At 35.8% G+C, this 25,762-nt stretch overlaps 1 protein-coding gene across 1 annotated transcript in view; it reads left to right on the top strand.

Moving 5' to 3' along the window:
- Positions 1-25,762, top strand: part of LOC107285726 — a 41,128-nt gene that overhangs the window by 287 nt on the left and 15,079 nt on the right. Inside the window, exons 2-7 of the mRNA XM_015813959.1 lie at positions 5,328-5,465; positions 8,072-8,171; positions 10,845-10,933; positions 11,469-11,583; positions 14,466-14,585; positions 20,973-21,203. Of these exons, the coding sequence (XP_015669445.1) occupies positions 5,455-5,465; positions 8,072-8,171; positions 10,845-10,933; positions 11,469-11,583; positions 14,466-14,585; positions 20,973-21,203 (666 nt within the window). The 5' untranslated portion in view covers positions 5,328-5,454. The remainder of the gene's footprint in view (positions 1-5,327; positions 5,466-8,071; positions 8,172-10,844; positions 10,934-11,468; positions 11,584-14,465; positions 14,586-20,972; positions 21,204-25,762) is intronic.

Genomic DNA, 25,762 nt, shown 5'->3' with positions numbered 1-25,762 from the left:
TCCCTCCCTCCTTCCCTCCCTCTTCTGTCCCACGGAGAGAAAAAAAATGTTTTCAGTGTAGGTTTCGGGAAAAGTTGAAGGCGAGGGCTGGTTTTTTCAGGACTTAGAAACGTGGAAATCTGGAAAGACGCCTTTGGACAGGTCTGGTTCCGTTGGAGCCTTTCTTGCAAATGGCTGGAAAATCGAAATAAGAATAGGGAAGAAAAGTTCTGGGCGGGTGCCGAGAACGGATTTTTACGACTTTTTACTTCAGTGGTTCTCAACCTTTTTAATGCCGCGACTCCCGACCGGTCGTAAGTCGAGGACTAAACCGGTCGTAAGTCGAGGACTACCCAACTGGTCGTAAGTCGAGGACTTTCCCTGCCCGGGAGCTCCGCGCATGCGTGGTTCCACCCCCTGCGCCGGCCGAGGCGTAGCTGGCAAGCGGCAGAGACGGAGCAGGCCGACCACCAGCTGGCCCAGCTCAAGGGAGGTAAGGCACCTGCCGGAAAAGGGGGAAAAAATGGCGGACAGCCTTGCTTGGCGACCCCCGTGGAATGGTTGATCGACCCCAAATGGGGTCGCGACCCATAGGTTGAGAACCGCTGTTTTAGTTGTTTATTTTCTCCCAGCCAAATGAGAATAGTTTCTTCCTATTTGGTTCCCTCCAGATAACTGGATTATCCTTCAGTTCCTATGATTGCCATCTGCAGTTTTCAGCTATGCTTTTGGGCAGTGCTTTTTTTCTAAAAAAAAAAAAAAAAGGTGCCGGAACTCATACACGTCATACAACCCGCCTTGCCTACCCTGCAAGGTTCCTTCCAAAAAAGGTGCCGGAACTCCGTTCTGGGCGTTCTATGAGAAAAAAAGCCCTGCTTTTGGGGAATTATGACATTTCTAGGGCATCTGAGCCCTACTAAGTTAAGCAGTGTATATTAAGGTGAAAAGGTTTTTTACATCAATTAAAGTGTCCGTCATATATGGGTTTTCTCTACAGGGGTGTGTGAAAAGCAAATGTCATAGACATGTATGTAACTATTTACATTGGTACTCAAGAACATAAGAATGGTACTTATAACTCCAAGCATGTTATCTTTGTGGTTTGGTGCAGTTACTGGTGTTTTCAGTAGGAATGTACAATAGTGCCTAGGTATCTTCAGAGACAGGCTTAGAGTTCACCTGTCCTGTACTCCATCAGAGGTTTTTTTTTGATTGGCATGGGATACAGATATTGTAAAATAAACATTCTATGTGATACAAGGGATTCACATATTAAAATGTTAACTGTCTGGCCTGTGCTTGAAGAATTTCAGATTTGTTATATATGTGTTTGTATATGTGTGTGCGCGCACACTTGTATACGCATATATACACATACATAAACATAGTCAAATGAAGGTGGCAAGCATACCTAATACTTCTGCTTCCTATTTTCCCCATAAACACAATTCCGTGAAATAGGTTGGGCTTAGACAGGTGAGTGAGTGACTCAAAGCCACCCACCCAGTTTTCAAGCTTAGGAGAGGCCTAGAATTTAGAGTCTCCTAGTTTCTAAACCAGCATCTTAACTAATGTTCAAATGAAATCTATGTGCCTGAATCTTAGGTCCATTTGATCTTCATCTAAATTTATAGTAGAAAAAACAGTTTTTCCTGGCGCTGGTTGTAATCCATTTATTATCTAAAATTCTGATAAATTAAACAATTTTTTTAAAATATATTTTATATTCTGACTGTATGCTTTCCAGGTCCCATCTTGCTTACACATTTGCATTTGTTTGTTTATTTATTTAATACCCATCTCCCTAATAAAGCAAGTTTGTATGGTTTACAGATTGTAAGCTTAACCAGGATAGTTGACACGAATAATTCATAGACTTTCAAAATTTGTACTTTATAATATCCTAACTGACTGTACTTTTCTATGTTGGATTAGACAACCTGTTTGATTCCAATATTATCCATTCAGTGATGTTCATGCATAGAGTTTACGTTTATGTTGCTTTAAATATGTTGGCAGTAAAAAAATTTCTTAGCAACTTTATTACACTGTGTTATTACTTCCTGAAGGCAATCTCAGCTCTTATACAAGTAAACACGGTTTGTGGCATTTATTGTACTGATGGCTCCTTGATATTTTACGAGCTTTCTAAATGTGCTTCCAAAAGTCAGAATCACATAAAAATGCAAAAAGCTCTATCTACAATTAATTTGTCATAAGTTTGCTTTTCTTAAATTTTGTAGAAGAAAACTAATGCAGTATACTTATAATGATATTTAGAATAGAATAGAACAGAATAATAACTTTATTGTCACTTTAAATGTACACTAATCAACATACATTAAAATGAGATTTCGTTGCGTATAGCTCTCAAAGGATAACCACCTCCAATATATACTGCATGAACATGACAATAAAAAATGAAAGAAAGAAAGAAAAAAAGAATATACCCACATATAATGGCCCAGAGAAACAACACAGTCTAGTTCAGATGTATACATATACATGGTGAGAAAAACGAATCTTGCGAATTTACCAGATGGATTTGAAAGAAAATTTTAATTCAGTTGACCTGTTTTGGTGTTTGGAAAAAAATAACATACGGTATTATTTAAGTACTTTGTATTATCTTCGTTTTTTAGGAAAGAGAAATTGGTCATTCTACAATTTTCTCAGCATCAATAAAAAAAATTATGCCTCTAGAGGGCAGCACACTACTTTTCTATAAAAGATACAGTAGTAATACAACAGACAAAATTGATCTGGGATTTTGTTAGAAGAAATAATTTTTAAAAATACTGCATTTCTGACAGCAAGTTCAAATGCTATGCTTTTAAAAATATCAAATGAGGTTACTATTGGGAAAATGCTTTAAACTGACTAATTAAATATAGACTAAAATGTATTTTGCTTTGTAAGACAATTTGTGTATATTCACATAAAATTATAGTTGTGAGTTTCATGTGATTATTGGAGCACTCCTGCCCTGCCCTGCCCTGCCTTTTTGATGGGCATTGTATAGTGGATCTGAAGCTTGGGCTTACATCCTGGTGCAGACAAGTACATATACAGTCCAAGTAATTATAAGTAAAACTTCTATTTGTATTCTGATTGTAAAATATATCATCAGTAAATGAATCACATGATCATTAAGTGAATCGTGTGGTCATTAAATGAAGCAGTTTCCCCAATGGGTTTTGTTTTGCCAGAAACTGGCAAAAAAGGTTGCAAATTGTGATGACATGATCATAGGATATAGCAGCGAGTTGCAAATGTAAGCTGGTTGCCAATCACATGAATTGTGATCATCCGAACATGGTGGTGTGACAGTCATAAGTATAAGTACAGATTGTAAGGTACTTTTTCTGAGGTCATTGTATCTTGTTAAACGAATGGTTGTAAGTGAAGGAATACCTGTAACATTTACTGCCCCGTACATTAATGCACATGTATAGCCTCCCTTGCTCAACCTAATCCTGTTCCATCTCTGAAATCTTGCAGCAAGGAGCACGCTGTTTTCATGTACTTAATAGAAAACATTATTCACAGTTTTTGCAAAGTAGGACATATGGCTGCTGTTTACCTATTTCTCAAGCTGCATGCTCAAATTTAAAAATGAAGCCTTTGGACAGAATTAGATAGATGTAATATGCTTCACATGAGAAAGCAATTATATAATTATGCTGCAAGGCTCATTTTGAATTCATTTGGTATGGTGGTTAATATAGCCTTGCTCATTGAAGTCAGTAATCATCCCTCATCATTACCTACAACAGAGTCAAGTGTATTGTTTGTACATTAGAGTTTAAGTGTGCTTATTTAGAAGTCCCACTGATTTAGGTTATCTTCTTTTCTTTCAATATAAAAATTAAGTCATATGAAAAGAACTGGTAATTTTTAGTGAAGGTGTGAAATTTTGTAATCTTACTCTTAAGTGCGGAGTAAGGCATTTAAATCTCAATATTTTAAACATCTGGCTCAAAGCTATGTTTCTAATTTATTTTATAAAGCTAGGTGAAAAGGACTAGCTTGTTCTGAGATTTGACAGGCATATAATGAAGTTTCCTATATGAATTATATTATGATGTTTGGAAATTCCTTTCTTTAGAAATATAATGTAATAATAATAAATAATATCTATTATTTTAATATTCATTTTGTGGATCAAAATGCCTTTAAAAAGTCATATTTTGTGATGACTCCTCCGGACACTTCTCCAGATACCTCTCCAGAAGTCAGCTCAGAGAAGGATGAACTCCCCAAGTCTGGAGGGGAGTTGGTCAATGGCTCCAAGCAGGTGTCTGAGAAGGGAATTGCTGGGGAATATTAATAATATTAATAAACCCACTAAACCACTGTTTTTTATGTGTGTGAGTGTGTGGGGCAGCACATATTTGAAACTGGTATCCTAAGCATAAAAGCTTCTCATTGTAATTCATGTAATGTGGAATAGAATAAAACAATGGCTGAGATATAAACTGTTATGATACTAAAAAGGAAATTAATAGAAAAAATATAGCTAAAGAAGATACAACCATTTTTGTGGTGGCAACTCAATTTTTTTAACTTGATTGATATTTTCAGCAATAGATTGTATTATTTAGGTTATATCAATGCCATTTGGAAAACTATATTGCAAAGCCACAAAATATCTTGATGCAATTAGAAATAAAGAAAAGTTTCCCCAGGGAAACTTACTTACTACTAAACACATTTTAACCATTGGTCAGATAAATAACGTGTTACAATGGCATTTTAGAAAAAAAAAATGGTATATTTTAAGCAAACAATGGCTATTTTATGCATTTAGAATAATGGACATACAGTATATACCTTAAAGAGCTGTGATGGCCCAGTGATTAGAATTCAATATTGCAGGCTAATTCTGCCCACAGCCAGGAGTTTGATCCTGACCTGTTCAAGATTGATTCAGTCTTCCATCCTTCCAAGATTGGTAAAATGAAGATCCAGATTGTTTGGGGCAATATGCTGACATTTGTAAACTGCTCAGAGAATGCTGTAAAGCACTATGGAGTGGTATATAAGTCTAAGTGCTATTGCTAAGTGCTTAATTGATACAATGTGGTAACAAACATTAATCTTTACATATTTCTTAAAGGTCTTAAAGATCTTATAAGGAGAAATCACTTAGTTATAAGCAGTTCCTTTTAATTTGAGGCATGAGATTAATTTGAAATCTGAAGAATTAAAAAATTATAAAACATTAATGTTTATGTTATTACACCTTGCTTGCTTTTTAAATTGCTTTTTCCCGTTAATGTCTGTTTGTGTAAATCCATTTTTTTTACATTTTCTTCATTTCTTTTGGGTGTGGTTTTGTGCTATAGGTTGGAAAGCCCAAACTGAAGGACGCTGCAAGCAATCATCTGCCTCTGTGTTCGGCATATCATGATAATTGGCTGCTTAGAGAAGATGAGCACAACAATGAACATTACATCCTCCAGAAGAACGTGAATGACTACAAGGTTAAAAAAAAGTTGTATTTAATTGTGTACAGAGTTTAAAGGGGGTTACAATAAGACTTGCTATTCAACCAAGTTACTGTGCTATTTTTATATTGAACATAGGAACTGACATCTTTATTTTTCATGCTTGGAACTTTCTACTTGTAAATACATTGTTTTATCACTACAGAATTTGAGATAAGCATGAAAGAGACAGACCATTGCAATCCATTCAGAAATCCAGCTGATTACATAAGTAATAGAGTTTTTTTAAAATAAGAAAGTACATGTCCTCTCTGAAGAATCTGAATTTATAAATTTTATTTAACATTAAAAAAGCAGCTATTTCCTTATTTCTTTTAAACTTTTTAATACTTTGAAATATAAATTGACATGGATTACAGTACAAATATAAAATTGCAATAAATTAATTATAAATTAAAAAAAGATGGGTGAGCCGGTTTGACATAATGATTAAGGCATCAGGCTAGCAACCTGGAAACTCTTGAGTTCTAGTCCCACTCAGGCACAAAGCCAGCTGGTTGACCTTGAGCCAGTCACTTTCTCTCAGCCCTGCAAAGGAGGCAATGGCAAACAATTTCTGAAAAGCCTTGCCGATCTCTGAGAACTGGACACAGTTAAACAAAAGGAGAACAGAAGGAGGAAGAAAAGTTTAAAAAAATAGCTAAAAAATCTTATAAAAATATATTGTAAAGCTTTAAAAAAAAAAGAACAAGGCTTTTAAATAAGAGTTGGTCCCTCAGTTTAGCAGTTCTGGATTCAAAAACAGGCCCAAACAGCATATTCATTTCTGTTATGTGTAACTGCAAAGAATGATGGATGCTCTATTCCGGATCAAACAAGTGTTGGAGTAACTATGGCTTGATGATTTTACAGAGTAATAGATTTGCATGTCATTAGTATAGCCTCCCTTTGATTTCCTGTAAATATTAAAAAGTACTGAATACAAAATTGGAGACCAATGCTGCTGTATCATGCAGTTGTATTATCTAAGCAAACACTTTCTGAATATCTCTGAAAAGCTGGATTTGAACACAGCAAAAAAGTCTAGAAATCTAAAATATCATTGTTTATGGTAGCAAAAGATGATGAAAGATCAAGAAAAAACAGATTGCTTATAACTGACCAGTCTTAACTTTGAAGCTAATGGTTACGATAATCTATGTCATTTGAGATAGTGAGCACTATTCAATCGTTTTATCCAACTATGGGAAGTTAGAGATTTGTCTACTTGCCTGAGGTGTAAGAATTGCCTCTTTCAAAGAAGGAGACATCCTATAATTTCTGAGGGAATAATTTATGATATTAACTAACATTTCTCTAATTCTTGCTAGGAATTACAAAATATATTAAACAAGCATCAAGAAGACAAATTACTTCCAATAGTATATCCCTATTTTTGAGCATTTCTTTTTAGTGAAATCTGTTTGCTTATGGTTGTACTTCAAGATGATGTTATAATTCAGTGTGCCTAGATTTGAAACATTAGAGTCTGAGTAGAAAAATTAAAAGTTTTATAAATAGAGTTCTGTTTTCATCAGTTTTAATTTATCTATACTTCTTTGGGGTTTGTCTTTTTAGAAACTGCAGGAAGAAAATATAAAAATAAAGAATGAATTGAAAGACTTAAGGTACTGCTACATATTAGCTATATATAAATCAAAACTGATTTGATATATTAAAAACTAGATGTTGAAATTAGGTAGAAGATTCTGAGAAATCAAGAGAATGAAATTGTTAGGTTGCCTAGTTTGAACTAGGGATTTGTTACATAAATACTTAAAAAACTCAGATAAAAATCTTTACTACACATTAGAACAGACATGTCAAACTGCCGGTCCTCGGGCCAGATGTGTCACACCAAAACTGCGCTCACCCCATTGCCGGCAATGGGGAAAAAGTCCTGACATGTCACGCGATGTCACATAATGTTGCAAGTTTGACATGCCTGCATTAGAATGAAGCTGTTTAAAGAATATGGGGATGTTCTCTATCAACATGGGGATCCAGTTCATTCTTAACAACCATTGCAACTGGTGCAGTTTTTCCCTATCTTTCCCATAGCTAAACAAATGTCTAGCAATTCTTAAAACTGATAATTAAATAGCAATTGATTGTTGATGTAATTGGCATTTTTGCTTGGAGAACAGTGTATATCCTAAAGAACTTCTGTTCTCCATTCTAGGACAAAGCTGATAAAATCGCCTTGAACCTTCCGTATCTTCCATATAATAGCTCATGTCTTCCCCAGACATGAGGGAAGTTTACTCCCACTAGGAAATGTTAAGATACTAGCAGATTTTTAAAGAAAGTCTAGGTTCCACAAGACAATCACTTATTTTTAGTACAATAAAATGTAGAAAAACTTTCAGAAAAAAAGTAGTACGGTTTTTGAATGATCAACTCAAAAAACCCCCAATAATAAATATGTAATATAACTACAATTTTTGGATCAATTTTAATGGATGTGTTAAAAGTGATGCTTTTTACATCACTTTTAACACATCCATTAAAATTGATCCAAAAATTGTAATTATAGTACTAAAGGTCAGTAAAGCCTTATGTGAGCTTTGAAATTATTTTAAGAAATATATTTTATATTTTAGAAACCAATACGAACAGCTTATAGAAGAAGGAAAGAACAAATGTTTTGATGAAAGACGGACCAGTTTTTTAAAGGCTCAGGCACTACAACTGGAAAGGCAGGTAATACTATATATCTTTGTGAAACACCTGCAGTTAATTTTATATAAAAGATTTGAAAGCTGCCAATGTTTAGGAAACTAAAAAGCACTTTTCTGAAATTGTGTTTTGAATTATCTAAATATAGATAGATAAAACATTATTTTAGCGTATTCTAATCATGGAATGAGTGTTTGGAGAATTTTAAACTCAGAACAAAAGGTACATTTTAAGAGTATTCTGATCTTGGAGCAAAACTTAATTTTGTATTCTAGATCTTCTAAGTGCTGCTGCTGAGCTTTTTAATACCTTCTCATCAGCATTTCTTCCACCTAACCAGTAAAACAGTAGGGCTGTGTTGGGTCATTGCTGCTATAAGTTTACACTGGATGGAGTGAGGTGGCAGGTGTTGAGCGGAGCAAAGCAGTTAAACACGTGATAAAACAGAAGACTGCTTTCAACTATATGGGAATCTGTAAACAAACTGCAATTTAAAAAAAAACAAAAACCCAGCTCCTATGGGGAAATTAGCATTCATATGGATCTATGAATGGATAGTATGATGGTTGAGAAATAGGAAATATAAATAAGTAAATAAATGTGTTAAGCTGGGCTTTATGCAGAGAGGTGTGTGTATGTACTACAGGTACTCCTCAACTTACAACTGATAATTTAATGACCATTTACAATCATGGAATGGATGCTTTATGACCCGTAAAGCATTTCTGGTCATCACAAAACATTATGTTGCCCTCCTCTTGGTCACATGACTCCATTTTGAGCACCTGGCAAACGGTTTTCATTTATGACTGGTTGCCAAGTGCTCTGCAATCATGTGATCACAATTCATAATCTTCTCTGCTGGTTTCTGGGGAAGCTTCTGGAGGATTTGAATCCATTTCCCAATCTGCAAAGGGATTTCTCCTCCTCTCTGTGCAGGAAGGGGAAAAACTCCTGCACAATGCAGGTCCTCAGATCTGGTGGAGTGAAGCTGGCATTGTGAAAGGCTCTGAGTAGAGCCTTTCAGAATGCCACCTTCAGTAGCATTTTCTCCTCCGGAGAAGAGAAGGACACTAGTGAAAGAGATGGATTCCAGAGGAAAAAACACTACAGGCTCTGAGCCACAGCGTTTCAGAATGCCAGCTTTGCTAACTTTTTATAAATGCCAAATTGTGTAATTTGGAGAAGGAGCCTTCCAAACCATTGCGAGAATGGGGCCTGCACCAGAATGGAGCAAGGAGGTGGAAATATAAGCGGATCCAATGTGGTGGTGCAGGGAAAGGGTCCACATGCTGGTAGATCTAGCTGGTTGACACCTCCTGGCCCACAGGCTTCTGCATGCCAGTGGTACTGGGGCTCCCAGACCCTCCCCTACCCCTGAGGTAGAATTGAGCAAAGCAATCATGTGGAAACCTCGCTTAATGACTTCAATGACTTACAACCAAAATTCCCAGCTCAATTATGATCATAAGTCAAGGAGTATCTGTAATATATTAAACATACAAATGCATTGTTAAAGCTATTGAGATTGTATAAATGCAAAAACTATTACAGTAGCTCAGTGTTGATTGTTAGTGTATGGACACTCGGTGTGCACCAGTGCCTTGTGGCTATGCCAAGTATCAGCATGTATTTAAAAATGCCCACAGTGCCAGCAATAGCCACCTTAGTTGGGAGAAGTAAAGTCTGGACATGTGGAAGGATCTAGAGCTGAAGATAGCAATAGCAATAACACTTAGACTTATATACCACTTCATAGTGCTTTACAGCACTCTGTAAATCAGGGGTGTCAAACTCAATTTCATTGAGGGCTGCATCAGCATTGCGGTTGCCCTCGGGGCTGGGTGGGTGTGGCCAGGTTGGGTGTGGCCTACTAGGTGGGCGTGGATGGAGTGGGTGTGGCCTACTGGGTGGGCATGGCCAACTCTACATCGTTTGCGTCAAGGGTGCCTGTGGGGGCCTGGGCAGGAGTAGGACAGATCTGAGGGTCTCTGGCAGAAGGGGGTTGGACCGGGGCAAGCGCCAAGGCATGGTCCATTTCTTCATTCCTCACAAAGAGTGACACCTCCCCAGCATGCACCCAGGGGGCGGGGCCAACACGGCAGGGGCTGGTTCCTCGCTGTTTCAATCTAGATGGCCTTGTGGAGCTAAGACTGAATGCGTTTCAGCATAGATGGCCACCACAAAATTGTACATTGGCTCCCGGCCAGCCTGGGCGAGGGCCAAGGCAGTGGGGACCGTTCCCTCACTGTTTCCAGGATGGCTTCGCGGGCCACATGAAACCACTTTGTGGGCTGCATCCGGCCCCCGGGCCTTGTGTTTGACATGTCTGCTGTAAATGGTTTACAGAGTCAGCATATTGCCCCCAACAATCTGGATCCTCATTTTACCGATCTTGGAAGGAGGGAAGTCTGAGTCAACCTTCAGCTGGTCAGAATCGAACTCCTGGAGTGAGCAGTGAGTTAGCCTGCAGTACTGCATTCTAACCACTGCGCCACCACAGATAGTTTTTATTCTTGAGATTGTATGACTGATGCAGCACTGTGCCCATTTAAACCTCATGTTTTTCTTCTATTCACAGATATCATGAGAGAATGTTATTTTCAGTTTCTTACAAAAAAAAAGTTTGCTCAGAGACAAGAGAGCAGAAATGCTTTTAGAAGTGATTCTCTGTATGTTTTTTTCCCCTGTAAGCAGGTGGTGCTGCTTACAGAAGGATTAAATTCCCGAGCTGTTTTTATGTTGGAGTTAAACACATCTTTAGAAGCTGTTATTGACAAAGTTAGGTAAGCAGTAGAAAGACAGTGTATCACCACTATTTGAAATGAAATAGATATGAAAGTGCTTGTTACAGGCTTATGTGTATTGAATATTAAAAGAAGGGGACAGGCCTCTTTTAAAAAAATAGACATGCATGTTTGTCTTGGTATGTAGAAAACAAACACAGTAGGTAACATATTATTATAGAAGTTCATACATTTTAAGTTGTGTCCTAAAACAGAAAGAACTAATGGAATCCATTCATCATTTGTTTAGTATGATTCCTAATTATTACAGTGAATCAAATAGAAGTTTAAATTATGTGTTTTCAAATATGTTTTCATAATCTGTAATATTTATGTTGGTTTTTCTCTGGCAACGTATAAGTGGAACTTTCACTGTTTTTAGTGAACATCTTCATTATTTCAGAATCAATTTTATAAGAAAAACATTGTTGTATTTTATCTCTCAAATTTTAGAAGTACAGATTTATGCTATCTAGCTATGAAAAATATTACATGAAAAGTATTAAGAGTTCTAATGCAATACAATGATTTATAGCTCTTTCCTTAGCACTGAAGGAACTGCATCAAAAGCAATCATTCCACATCCAGAACTTCTTCAAATAATTGAGATGTGCCAGACAATGAGGTACAAACTGCAGAGACATCAGCAGGTGAGTTTTGATAGTATGAGGAATCTATTTATATGAAGAATTCTTTTCAATTAATGGACCAGCGGCGTCTACTAGATTGATTAAAAAAGTCAAGATGGTGATTGAATTTGTGTGATCAAAGTCCTAACTCTTTTCTTATACAAGTGCAACACATTGTATTGATGTAAAAAGAAGGCAGGTTTTCACCCATGCAGTCAAGGCTGCCATTTGACTTTAGTCAGCTGATTAAAAGATTATAAATAGGACAACGAGAAGAATACACTGAAAAGTTATATATTTTAACTGCAAATAATCATGTTGCTTTTTCAAAAGTTTAAAAATTTTCATATCGTGTAAGAATGCAAATTTTATTTATGCTGGGAGAAATTTCCTGTTACTGTATTATATAACTTGATCAGTTCATAAATTTTTGCCAAAGCTGTGGTATCAAGCTGCCACAGCAATGGTTTGTCTATGGTTCTTTGTCATATCTCTTCAGGGATTTGAAAAACACATTTTCATTTTCATTTTGCTTAAAGCAAAAGCCCTAGCCAAGCTATAGAAAATGTAAATGCCAATGTAAACGATCAAGACACATTTTTCTGGGCTGGCATTGTTGGCTGCCAGCAAGAAAGATAGAAAGATGGATGCCTCCCATAGTTCAGTGATATGTGGACTCAGGAAGAATTATTAGAAGAAAAGAATCATTTTTACCAATATATTAAGATGGCACCAGTAAACATAATCATAGGCTTAATATAGACTGAGGCCAGGATTCCAATAAACAAGCAACAAATCCAAGGGATCAATATTGGATATTAATCTTGCCACAACATACAAGATTGTCAGGTTATGTGCAGCAGTGCTCAAAATCCATCACATGATGACGTTGGGCTTGCGCTTGAAAATCAACATTATAAACTAGACTTGCATGTACCTAGTTTGCCATATTAGGGCATTTTATAATCTAAATAGTCTCTCACATATAGTACCATATATAAAGAACTATTTATGTTCCACCATAGCCTTACAATGCTCTCATGCTGCAATCATGTGTACTTATTGAGCCATTGGTGGTGAAAATATATAGCAAAGTGGACCACTGGGATTGTTGTAGAATCTGGTTCCCATTTTAACATCATCAACTAATATATTAGTAGACTTCATTTTCAACTCTATTTATATTGTTATAATGGAGCTGATTCCTACACTAAAACTGTTCACTCAAAACTAATTTGCTGCTTGTTGAGAAATACATAGTTAAATATAGTGTTCCTTACTTAAGCGTGAATGGCAGATTAAAGAAGGGGTTCAGGTGTAAGAATTAGATGTTCAGATTGCCTTGGTGCCATCCTCATTAGTAAGTCTTTATGCATTGGCAGCCATTGTTACAATAAAAGTTCTAGCATTCAACATTTCTATATTTTGTAACTCTCTCTGTCTCCCCATGTATTCAAATACTTGCAGTTTTGCATTATTGTACTATTTGTTCTTAAAATAAATTGCAGTATTATTGCTGCATTTTAAAATTCTAAACAATTGTACTATTATAAGAATGGGAAATCAGTGATCAACTGCAATACAAAATGAACCAGCAGGCAACGGCATATAATGTGGAACCATGCTCTGATGTACAGGAATAATCTGAATATATGTTCTTGCCTTTTTTCCCCCTTTGGTTCTGTCCAAATACTGAACAAGAATGTTTGTTTATTTGTTTGTTTGTTTGTTCATTCATTTATTCCTTCCTTCCTTCCTTCCTTCCTTCATTATTCATTTAGAATTGAACATGAGCAAGAGTCTCTTTACCTTTTATGTTCACTTAATATTTTGAACACCTAAAGAATAAAGCTGTAGATAAAACATATGTATTGTTAAAAGAGAAAAAAATACGATGACTTTCAAAATTTTCATGTTAAAAGTCAAGCACTTGAAGTTGGCATGGAAGTGATAAAAAAAAACTTGATTCCTGAATTTGGGTGGGAGACTTAATTTTGCAAAGTGTAAATTAAAATAATTGTAAAACTAATAAAAGCTGGATACAATTGAACAAATAATAATAAATAAAGTGACTTTTGCCCCTCCCAACAGCACAAACCATGAATACCTCAGGCAAAGTGAAAAGCATTTATTAAGTGTGTACAGTATGTGTGTGTGTTTGTGTCAAGTCTTTATAAAAGATAAAAAGAACAAATGATACTAAAATCAGTATATGTGATGCATCAGAAAGCAGTCAACCAAACAATAAAACTTATTAATTAGATACAAAAATTAAACAATAGAAAGCAGTGATCCTAGATAACATCCCATAAAGGGCAAATGTATGGGTTATATCATCTTTTCCAGTTGAGTTTGCATCTTTCTTAATATTTCCAAGTGTATCCAAGATCTTCCAGAATATGCTTCCCTATTATTTAGTTTCTGAGAAAGCTAGTTCTTGCACATAAAAGAAAAAAAACAGTTTGGGGTAAAATAAAAACATGATTTCCTGAACGAATGCTATTGTTATCTTTATTAAAAAGCTAATAATGAAGCCGAAAATTCTAGGGAACAATTTGGGTCTGCTTCAGATTGATTACTTTGAAGTGAGGGTAATTAGACGTTAATAAGAAATTAGATAAGTAGAAGTGGTTAATTGGTAAACTTCTGTTAGAATAATTGGTTTTGGTATTTTGATTAAAGAAGCTAGATACAAATTTAACTTTCAATTTTTTTACATTAATGAAGTAAAGCATTTTGATAATTAAAAGAAGGAAACTTTCTTAGAGGCTATACATATTTATAAACTTAAAATTTAAATTTTAAATTAAATGTAATTTAATTCAGCCAGTTTAAACCATCATAGTTTATTTATTTAATTCAGCACACATACTTGTTTTAAAATATCGTATTGTGTGTTTCAGGTTTCTGATCTGTCAAAACTTGCATTGCCTTGGACACTTGGAGGGAATCTTACTGTCCAGCCGATAACCCTTTTGGATGTTTGTTATGGCAAAATAGAGAATTTAAATCTTAGATACGTGGTAAGGCTTTAATAACATGAAAGTTATTTTTATTTGCTTCCTAGTTTTTGCATTGTGTAAATGTCATTTTATTCTTTTCAACCCAATGAAATGTTGGAAAGAAACAATGTGAAAAGGCTCATCACTCTATCCATCTGTCTGTCTATCAACAGAATAACTCTGGAAATAACACGGATTTGGCAGAGCATTAGTTGACAAAAGAAAGACCAGGGTGGAAATAAGCTGGATTTGTCAGGAAGCTGTAAAAAAAAAACATTTTAGAATTTTACCAGTGCCACATATCAAAGAAAAAGTTGAGTGTGTGAGTGAGTTTCTGTCTATCATCTATCTAATTTATATAGTTGCTCTTCTCACAAACATATGATTCTCACCAGCATAAAACAAATCTAAGCAATATCAGTGGAATGCTGCTAACTACTCCATTCACCCTTTCTCCTGGTCACTTGACCTAGAGTGGAGCATATGTGTTCACTGCCCCAACACACACAGATATGCAACACGAGGGTAGAGAAGCACCCACAAACACATAGATGCAATGTTTATGCAGCAAACTGATTACTTACATATAAACAGAGGGAACCTGTTTGTATCTTTCCACATGAGAACTTCGTGTGTGTATGCACAAATGCACACATGCGCACGCAGATATGCACACACGCTTGGCCTTATTAGAACCTACGGTCATACAGAGACAACAACATATACATACACCCTAAGGAGAATGAATACAGCAGACATTTTTTGTTACATTTTAAAGAAATACAATACATGCATACAAATGGCCACCAATGGTAAAGAGCCTGGAAAGAAGTCCAGAAGCCATGCTTGCATGATTTCCTTACCCATTTATTATTTATTGTATATTCAAATATGTATGCCAATTAGTATTAATAATAAACATTTTTTTTCTTTTTACTTTTGAGTTGTAGATGCCGAAGCCTTGATGATTTGGGTTTTGTAAAAAAAAATCATTAAAATTGAATCAAATTTTTTTAACATCAAAGCATTCTAATATAATGGCAAAATTATGTACCTGATATAATTACTTGGATTAGATCTCCTAAGAAATGACTTATGCAAGCATTTTTTTCATAAGCAGTGATATAAACCGTATGTAATTAAAACAAAATGAAAAAGCACTTTCTTTTAAAAAGTCTGGATTATGCACTGATGCCAACACATTTGTTCTGCATGTGGTGCCTGAATACTCTAGCACAGAGGTCCCCAACCTTTGGGGCACCAGGGACCGGTTCCATGGAGAAAGGTTTTTCCGTGGACTGGAGAGTGTGTGGTTTTGTGTGCTGCCTGCATCCCACAGATGGGGCTTTGCTTGTTTGTGCGGCCCGGTTGCTGGCATGCCGCGGACCGGTACTGGGGGTTGGGGACCCCTGTTCTAGCATATGCATTGTAGGGTAGGTATTTTGTTCATAGCTGTTTCTTTCACCTAGCTCTGAGTCCACAAGTATCATGAAGAATTAATTTGTGCTCTGGCTTAGTGTAGAAAAATGCTAATGCAGCTGGAGGTTTGATCTGAATCACAACTCTGTAGCAGTAGTTCAGGGATCAGATTTAAATGTACCATGAGCCCCCGTGCCAGGGATAGTCATTTGTGACTAAGACAAGCAGTGATGCATTGCTTTCCAAACGCTCAGTTTTTGTTAATTATCCACAAAATGCCAGTTCTTGATTTTGGAGTGGTAAGTGTGGAAAACAAAAGCAGGCCTTGATAGCTGACATGTAAAAGAAGAAAAGTGCATTTCAACCTCAGTAATGTATTGAAAGTGTCACTTTAAGAACCTGGACCGAAGCAAAATTGGCAATGACAGCTCCTGATTTCTACTGATCTCGCTTGAAAAACATTGAGAAAGGTGTCTCTGCAAAGAAGCTTCCTTGTTGAATTATTCATGAAACTCACTTCATCATATGGAGCACCTGCTGAGAAGAGCTTGCATTGCATATTAACATATGTGCATCAAGCTTTCTTGTTAAACCCTACTTCCACCGTGCCATTTGCTGTGACAGTCATAATACTCCATGTTAGGGGCAATGACAAATAGAAGGCTTACATTGGCGAACATTTCACATTTTTAATTAGCTTTGGGAAAAGGTCACCTTGTAGAAATATGAAAAGAGTGACATTCATTCTTTTAGTACACCTTTGTAATTCTAACATTTGTTTTTTTTCATCTCGGAGTCTACTCTTAAAATTTATGGAGCTTTCATACTAAAGAAAGTAATCTAAGTAATAACGCATTTATTTAGCATTACAATCAATTTAAGTGAGATTTTCTATTAAAACATTGTATCTAAAACTACTGTATGTTACTTCATCTCTCAGTTTTTAATTTTATTATTAGGATATATAGGTACGATTTATAGTTGTTTTTGTTACTAACAAGTAATTCAGCGTGCCTTCCAATATATGTTTTTAAATATTCTGTGTAATTAAGTAGTGTGGGCTGTGTATCTGAAGTCTATTGTTCTTTTTCTTTACAAAGCAAAATCATTCACTGTTTGAAAAGTAGAATTAAATATACCATATTTATGTGCGGTATATAAATATACCATACCATAGAATTAAATATACTATATGGTATATGGTAAATATGGTATATTTAATCCCCTATCTTACTTCTTTCAAATGAAATCACTGATCAGCAAAGGACTGTCTCTGATCACACCAGATGATCCTGATTGAACTGAATTGCACAGAATTAGTAATATTTCTACTTTCTCAAATACATATTCTGTAAGTCTGGCCTTTTACATTAATTATGACATTCCTTGTTAAAATTACGGGCTATTAGAAAAAAGTGAACTGAAGCAACTAAATGAGCACATGCATGCAAAGACAGTCCATGGTAATATCTAAGCAGTTGTTTGAGCCTTGCAAAAATGTGGCTGCTTTAATAATTTGGAAAGAGGTGTTTTGTATATGTACTCCTGCATGTTTGATGTGGTGTTTTTGAAAGCATGTTGACAGTTATTTTGGTTGAGTTCCTGTTTTGCTGATTACTAATAAAATTGCTTCCATTGATCACTAGGGAAAAGAGTGAATTTTCTTTTTTTAAAATATCTATATATAATTTGTATACATGTTTATAAAGCACAATACATGTGTTTTAGGAAAGATAACTTGTTTTTAAAGCTCAGCTATTACACTGCATAATTATCAAATGTATCATTACTTTAGCCATTGTCTATCCATTGCAGGATGAAGGCCTCTTCCTCATGTTTCCAACCAATATGGTTCTAAGCCAGGCGTCCTCAATCTTGGCAACTTTAAGACTTGTGGACTTCAACTCCCAGAATTCCTCAGCCAACTTTGCTGGCTGAGGAATTCTGGGAGTTGAAGTCCACAAGTTTTAAAGTTGCCAAGGTTGAGGACCCCTGTTCTAAGCTTTCTTTTGCCAATAGGGCCTGCAATACTTGCTGATGTCGCCGATCCATGTTGTTTTAGGTCTCTTTTGCGGACGCTTTTTATCAAGTGGGACCCATTCTATGACTGTTTTGGTCCACCTGCCATCAGTTTTTCTTCCTATGTGACCATCCCATTTCCATTTCAATTCTTTTACTCTCTTGATGATATTGTGTAGTTTTGTTTGTTCTCTTAATCCATGTGCAGGTCTTTCTATCTTGTCTTGTAATGCTGAGTACGTATCTTTCCATGGTTTTTTGCGCCTCTCGTAGCATTTGTATCAATTGTGAGGTTAGTGTCCATGTTTCACCGACATATGTTAGAGTAGGTAGCACACATTGATCAAAAACTTTTCTGGCATAGGGGAAGGTTGTTCTTGAAAATTATGCTTAGCTTGCTGAATGCCTGCCAACCACATTTAATACGCCATTTAATTTCCTTTATTGTATCAACTTCCACTGAGATCTGTTGGCCAAGGTATATGTAATTGTCTACTGCGCCTAGCTCTTCTCCAGATATATATATATTTTCTTTGTTGAATTTATTAAACATAATCTGGCTCTTCTTCAGGCTTATTTTTATTTATTTATTAAATATATATTTAAGGCAAATATTTATTTTGTGTTAGCATCCAGTTCCCTGTGCTTGACATGACATATTAGCAAATATATATGCTGGCACCTGTTTGAGTATAAAAACTTGTTTAACTTCTATAATGAAGGCCATAGAGAAAATTTATTGGTTAATGTGAAATGTCTGTTCTTTGCTTGAAATGAAGTAGTGAGAATCTTTCAGCAACAAGGTATTGGGCAAATAGAAGAGGCTCTTGATTGAGCAATCTTCTGCTATAACAGGGGTCCCCAACCCCCAGTCCGTGGACCAGTACCGGGCCACGGCATGCCAGCAACCGGTTTGCATAAACAAGCAAAGCCCCATCTGCGGGATGCAGGCAGCACACAAAACCACAGACCCTCCAGTCTGTGGAAAAAACCCTTTCCAGGTAACCGGTCCCTGGTGCCCAAAAGGTTGGGGACCTCTGTGCTATAAGATGAAGCATGATCCTGTTTTTTGTCCATTGTTTTTCATCTTTTGTTTGCTCAGACCAGAAACTCCAATAATAAAATGAAATATTTTGAAATTATTTGGAAATATTCTCTTAAGCATCAGGCCAAGGGAATAATTAAAATAGAATAAGATAACCTTTATCGTCATTTTTTACTGTGGGCACAACAGCACACATCAAAAATGAAATTTAGTTGCCCGCTCTCAAAGTGAAACACATACATGACACAGACCTAAACATACTATGAACAACATATGTATAGACCCACACCCATACATATACGTAGCAAATAAATATTAAATACTGTCCATCTTGAATATATAACGGAAGGAAGAAGCTTGAGAGTTGCCAAAAAGGAATGTTTCTGTCATTACAAAAATACATTTCAGAGGGCATTTTAATATTTATCCCATATTTATATACTATCTATCCAATATCTGCAAAATACCAATATTTTAAACCTGATAAAGACTTTCCATTAGAAGAGGAAGTTATATTTGCTTATTTCATACTTGCCTTGCAGTTCATTGTACTTTACTATTTTCATGAAAGGCTGCGGAGCCATTTAGAACTAAATGAAAATAGCTTTCGGATTAGAGGACAGGAGAAGAAATAGACAAAAATGGCCTTCTCTCCATTTATGCCAGTGGGAATAGCCTTTCTCAGACATAGTCTTTATTGCTATTTCCTGTTTTCTGTACAAAGAAATAAATACTTAGTTATCTTTAACTAAAGCTCCAGAATAACATTGTTTGGACTGGATCTGATTCAGTTTGCCTTTCTTATTATATATAGTCTATTTTCTTTTTTGAATATTAGAATCGATCAATTGCCTCATTTTTAAATATGCATGAATGGAGTATGTGTTTGTGTGTGTATGTATGTGTGTAATTAGCATGTATCTTCTATTGTCCTATCTGTATATGTCTATATAGAATATGTGTATTGATGATGTAGTTTTCTCTACTTTGAAATACATCTGTTTCCATTGGTAGTTTTCTATACGCAATAAGCGATATCAATTGTAAGTAACATAATTACAACTAATAGTGGGGAACATCAGTGATTAAAATGAAATCTTCAGTACGGTTCATAAAAAAAAGCTCATTCACATTATGGTGTTCAAGCAAGAAAAAGATCCATGGGCAGCACTTTTTTCTCCTTGGGTTATTATTTTAAATATATTTGTTGTCTGATATATCTTCAGAAGGGATGCTAGTCCATTTTTTGTTTTTGTTTTAGCAGCACTTTCCTTACATTTCTATGCCTTTGTCTCTAACTTGGATAAAATTCTAATCTCTTTATGCTGATTACTTCAAATGAGCTCTTACAATGTCTTTTTCATTTTCACTTGATGAAAACATGCTGTGCAGTACTTGCAAGTAACAACTGGCTAAAAGTTTAAACAGAAAAAGAACATAAGATTCTGTGGTAGGTAAAAGATAAACATTCTCATGTTTATACTTTTCTAATACTCTGTTTAGAAGTTTGCAATTTTTAATCTCTCCCTCCCTTTTACTACCCTCGCTCTAAGCTGTTCTTTTGGAAAAACAATCAGTCCTGTTTGGAGGGTGGCTTTGATCTCTGTTTTCTTATTTATTTTAAGAAGCTAGAAGTCTGGCAATTTGTTGTGTTTTTGACTTTGTCAGATCATGCCCCCTCAACACATGTTCTCCGCAGATGGCTTGGAAAGGGGGAAAAAAGGCACAGCAAAATGCCTGAAGTTTCACGTTTCACCAAGTTCCCAAGATACATTTTTTTATATAAATGTCAGTGTGCTTGCTATTGTGCTTGCAGGTGCTCAGTGAGGCAAGTGGCCTTTCACTCAGCATAATTAGTTTGTTTTTATTTCCTCAGATGTTCATCATATTTGTCTTCTTTGTTTGGTTTTGTTTTGTTTTCACAGAGTGCTCTTGAAGGAAAACTGAGCAAATTGTGGAGACACCTGCTTGCCATGAGGCAAAATTTGAGTTTTTTGCTTGCCCCAGGACAAGCGTCCTCTGAAGTAGCTCTTCAGATTCTACCAACTGTTGTTTATGCTCGCCTGATAAATCAAGTAGTTCAGTGTCATCAGTCTGTGGAGGAATGTTGCAATGATTTGCTCACTTTGACACTTCTAATACCTTCAGCTCCTTGGGTGAGTGTGAAATATGATATATTGAAAAGTGGCACTTTTTAAGTACTACTCCAAATACTGCTGGAATAATCAAAAGTCTTTTGGAATCAGGTTTTAGTCTTATTATATTCTCCAATGTTATTTGACCTGAGACAAAAGGTGTCATTTTCTCAGAGACAGAGAGAAAATGTAACATAAATTACTTATTTGTATTATCATTAGCTAAAATGCTATTAGTCCTTAGTATGATTTAGTAATCATGGCTTGGTAATGTTTGTGTAACATGACATCATTGCAAATTATGATGCATGCAATGTCATTTGCCCCCCTTGGGCCCCCTTGCCCCCCTTCATAGTCTTTTTCGTCTTCCTTTCCTTCTCTCAAATGTAGCATTCCATACCAAATTTCATTTTAAGCATGAACTAGAATTTCAGAGTTTGCTACTCAGGCTCCTCTCTTATGTTATATGAGCAATCTAAAAGTAATGGCACAATATTTTCTTTCCATATTAGAGCTGCTCTGAAAGATTGGGCAGCACTGGAGCATGCAGGACCTCTGGTGTAACTTCTACAGTTATTCCATTCTTGCAGGGAGGAATGGTGTTAGATTCTGACTCCATGAAATGGAGAATTTGATATCAAGGACAAAAGTGTTCTTTAAAAGAACTTTAAAAATGGGCTCACCTTTAGAGATGTAGTCCTTTTTAAGGATTTTGAAAGTGGAAAGATAATTAGATAATACTTTGAAAAAACCATTACACCTGAAATACTTTGGACAACTGCATAAGTAATACACTGAAAAGGCACTTTGAAAATGATTTCTTTTCTTTTTTCATTTGAGAACAATGTGCCTACTCTTTTCGTCTTTTTATACGAAAACATATATTGTATCGGTATTCATTTATTTCACTTCATGCCACTAAAGTATCATCTGCCTCAGTAATTTGTCTAAATCTTGTTCTGTGGTCTTTGTTTTGAAATCTGAGGACGCAGGTTTTATGTCCTCAATAAATACTTTTTAACTGAACGTGTATCAGTATCTTCAGAGTTTTAGTTCATTGGAAGCTTGATGGAATAGAAATAAGCATTATTTTCTGAGCAGTGGCATGCTATAAGACATAATCTTTTCTAATGTTATTAAACAGCATTTTAAAGAAAATGAATTCATTTGAATTAATAAAACCCCATTTTTAGAAACAGATTCTCTAACATAGTGCAAGGTTTCCAATGGCGTTGACATTTTTAGATACCAGTACACTTTGAAACTGTTAAAGCAGATGTTCGACATCTGCTCCTCTAGAAAAAAAATGGACTACTAGTAAAGGAGTAAATTGAGTCTTTCTGCAAGATGCAATTTTAGTGTTTTATCTTAATGTACAAACAATATAAATAAATATCTCAGTGCAGGAAGTAGAGTCTTCCAAAAAAAGATTAGGAAACTTTCAAATGTTGTGGCAAGGTTCCTTTAGATTCTTATGGCATTGAGATAAATTAGTGCAATGGTGGTGAACCTATGGCACACGTGTCGTTGCCCCAGCCTCGCCTCCCCCCATGACCTTCTCCTCTCCAGCAGCCCCCCTGAAGGAGAGTCACCCCTGAGCGTGGCCCACCCGGATCAGCGCAGCCAAGGACATGGCAGCCAGGCAGTGCCCTCACACCCCATCATGCACAGTTGATGCTGCAGGGCGCGAGCAGAGGGCATGACCGCCATAGCGCTGGTTGGCTGCCTGGGCGATCTGCGGCGGGCCCTGGAGGCAGTGAGTGGCCCTGTGGGCAGGTGGGGTGGAGGATGGGGGGGTGGAGCAGGGGTGCGGCAGGGGGTGGAGCGGGAGTCGGGCCAGTTTTGGGGCACTTGATCTCTAATGGTTCGTCATCACTGAATTAGTGTGTCATGAAATAAGTTTTTTTTTCCAAGACAGTAGAATTTATATGCAGATTAAAATGTTCAATTAGCCATAGGAAACTTACCGTAGATGTATCTCAAATGAATAGCATTCAGGAAAACTATGGTAACTTACTTTGAAATATTCCTAATTATTTTTATTTATCCTTTGAGTTTTTAGTAGGTTCAATGAAAGTTTTATAGTTAAACTTTAATTGAAAAATGCTACTAAAGTAGAATTAAAATGGCTCTCTTTCTTATTTCATCGTTTTTATTAGATAATTAGGAATCCAAGCCAACTGTTGTTAATTTGGGGGTTCAGCTCTATTGAATATAAAGAGATTTAATTCTCAAATAATATTAGTTAAGATTGTATTGCACTATTTTCTTTAAGAAAAATAAAATAACATTTTGTTATAAAAATAATTACAGGTATAAACAGTTACAAGAATTGTAATATTGAAAAGCTTACTATATTCCAGAAGTAATAGTAAATTGACTTTTGAAAGACTAACTCTGTATATTTCTTTCATTTATTACTGACTCCGTTATGTTATTGGTTCTTCTCTTTCACAAGTTCAAGAGTGACCACCAATATGTACTGTATAGCTAAAATAACAAAATAAAATTCCAAGATTTTCAGAAACATATATTAAAAATCAATTTCCCTCAATTTTGGGAAAGATAAAGTGAATATGCTTCTTGTTCTAGTCTGAAACAGTTTCAATATATTCTCAATTTATTTCATTGAATATCTTATTTCTGGTCTATTTCTGTAAAGGAAAGACTTAAATTGCACCAAATTTATGGTGAATTTCTAATACCAGACTTGAAAGTGATCTTTGCTCTTTTTTCTTACACAAGAATTGAACACAAATACTTATAATTAAATGATTTTGAAAAGAAGTGCAAATAAATGTATTGGTTCCATACCTCTTTGTAATAAAAGCTACAAGGTAGAATATTATCCCTATTTGTCTCCATCTCCAAATATGAGACCAGTTTTCGGTACCATAACTTTATTTGGATTCTAAAATGCTATTTTCCTGGGAGAAATATTGAATCTCTTCTGTTTTAAATCACAATCCATGTTATGTATTTTCCCCAAGCTGAATACCAAACAGAGAATAACATGCGTTTAGAATACTTTAAAAAAATAGCTGTAAGGAGGGAAGGAAGTATTTGAAATATGTCATAGCTACTTGGAGAAGATGCAAATGCCTTCAGACAAAAATGCCCTTTAGATATGAATGTGTAAGAACTTGTTTATCCTGAGGTTCAGGCTAGTAGATGCTGAAAACACCATCTCAATGTTCAGGAAAAAAAATCAATAGAAGTATCAGTTCTGGGGTGATATGGTGAATGCACAGGTATAGGTGGTACCTTACTCAATAGTAGTAACTGTGAGAGGGATCTCGGAGTCCTAGTGGACAATCATTTAAATATGAGCCAACAGTGTGCTGCAGCTTCCAAAAAGGTCAACACAGTGCTAGGCTGCATTAACAGAGGGGTACAATCAAGATCATGTGAAGTGTTAATACCACTTTACAATGCCTTGGTAAGGCCACATATGGAATACTGCATCCAGTTTTGGTAACCACAATGTAAAAAAGATGTTGAGACTCTAGAAAGAGTACAGAGAAGAGCAACAAAGATGATTAGGGGACTGGAGGCTAAAACATATAAGGAACGGTTGCTGGAATTGGGTATGTCTAGTTTAATGAAGAGAAGGATGAGGGAGGACATGATAGCAGTGTTCCAATATCTCAGGGGCTGCCACAAAGAAGAGGGTGTCAAGCTATTCTCCAAAGTGTCTGAAGGCAAGACAAGAAGCAACGGATGAAAACTAATCAAAAAGAGAAGCAACCTGGAACTAAGGAAAAATTTCCTGACAATTAGAAAAATTAATCAGAGGAACAACTTGCCTCCAGAAGCTGTGAATGCTCCAATACTGGAAGTTTTTAAGAAGAGACTGAACAGCCATTTGTCTGAAATGGTATAGGGTTTCCTGCCCGAGCAGGGGGTTAGACTAGAAGACTGCCAAGGTCCCTTCCAATTCTATTCTTATTACTATTATTACTATTATTATTATTATTATTATTATTATTATTATTATTATTATTATTATTATTATTATTATTATTATTATTATTATTATTATTATTATTATTATTATTATTATTATTATGTATTTGTGTTTGTGTTTGTATTTTTATAATTTATTTGTATTGTGTATGGGTTTTGTATAGTTTTACCTTTTAACATTGTAAGCCATCCAGAATTACGTTCAGGTAAGATGGGCGACCAATAAATTTAGTAAATAATAATAAATATAATTTTTACTTCAGATACAAAATTTCTGAAGGTGTCTAGATTGCTATAATAAATATAAGCCACCTGCAAAGCACCTGCCTGCACAAAATTTCTCTGTAAATATGAGTTATGAGTTAAAGAGACATGTATATGTATATAGTTATTTGTAAAACTGTTTTTTGTATACCTGTAATCAGGGCTTTTTTTCTCGGAGAAAAGGTGGCGGAACTCAAACCTGGCCACGCCCTCATCAAACCCTAGGACCGCCCCTTTAGAGAACAGGAATGCAAGTAAAATTTGGGAGGGGCTATTTCCGGTGTGGGAGGGGCTATTTCCGGTGCGGCCGGCCCGGAAAAAGGTGCCGGAACGCGGTTCCGCCGCGTTCC

The sequence above is a fragment of the Protobothrops mucrosquamatus genome, unplaced genomic scaffold (genome assembly GCF_001527695.2).
Source record: "Protobothrops mucrosquamatus isolate PMUCROS unplaced genomic scaffold, P.Mucros_1.0 scaffold206, whole genome shotgun sequence".
In the NCBI taxonomy this organism is placed as follows: domain Eukaryota; kingdom Metazoa; phylum Chordata; class Lepidosauria; order Squamata; family Viperidae; genus Protobothrops; species Protobothrops mucrosquamatus.
The sequence above is the reverse complement of the archived record's forward strand: the minus strand, read 5'-3'. Positions and strand labels throughout refer to the sequence as shown.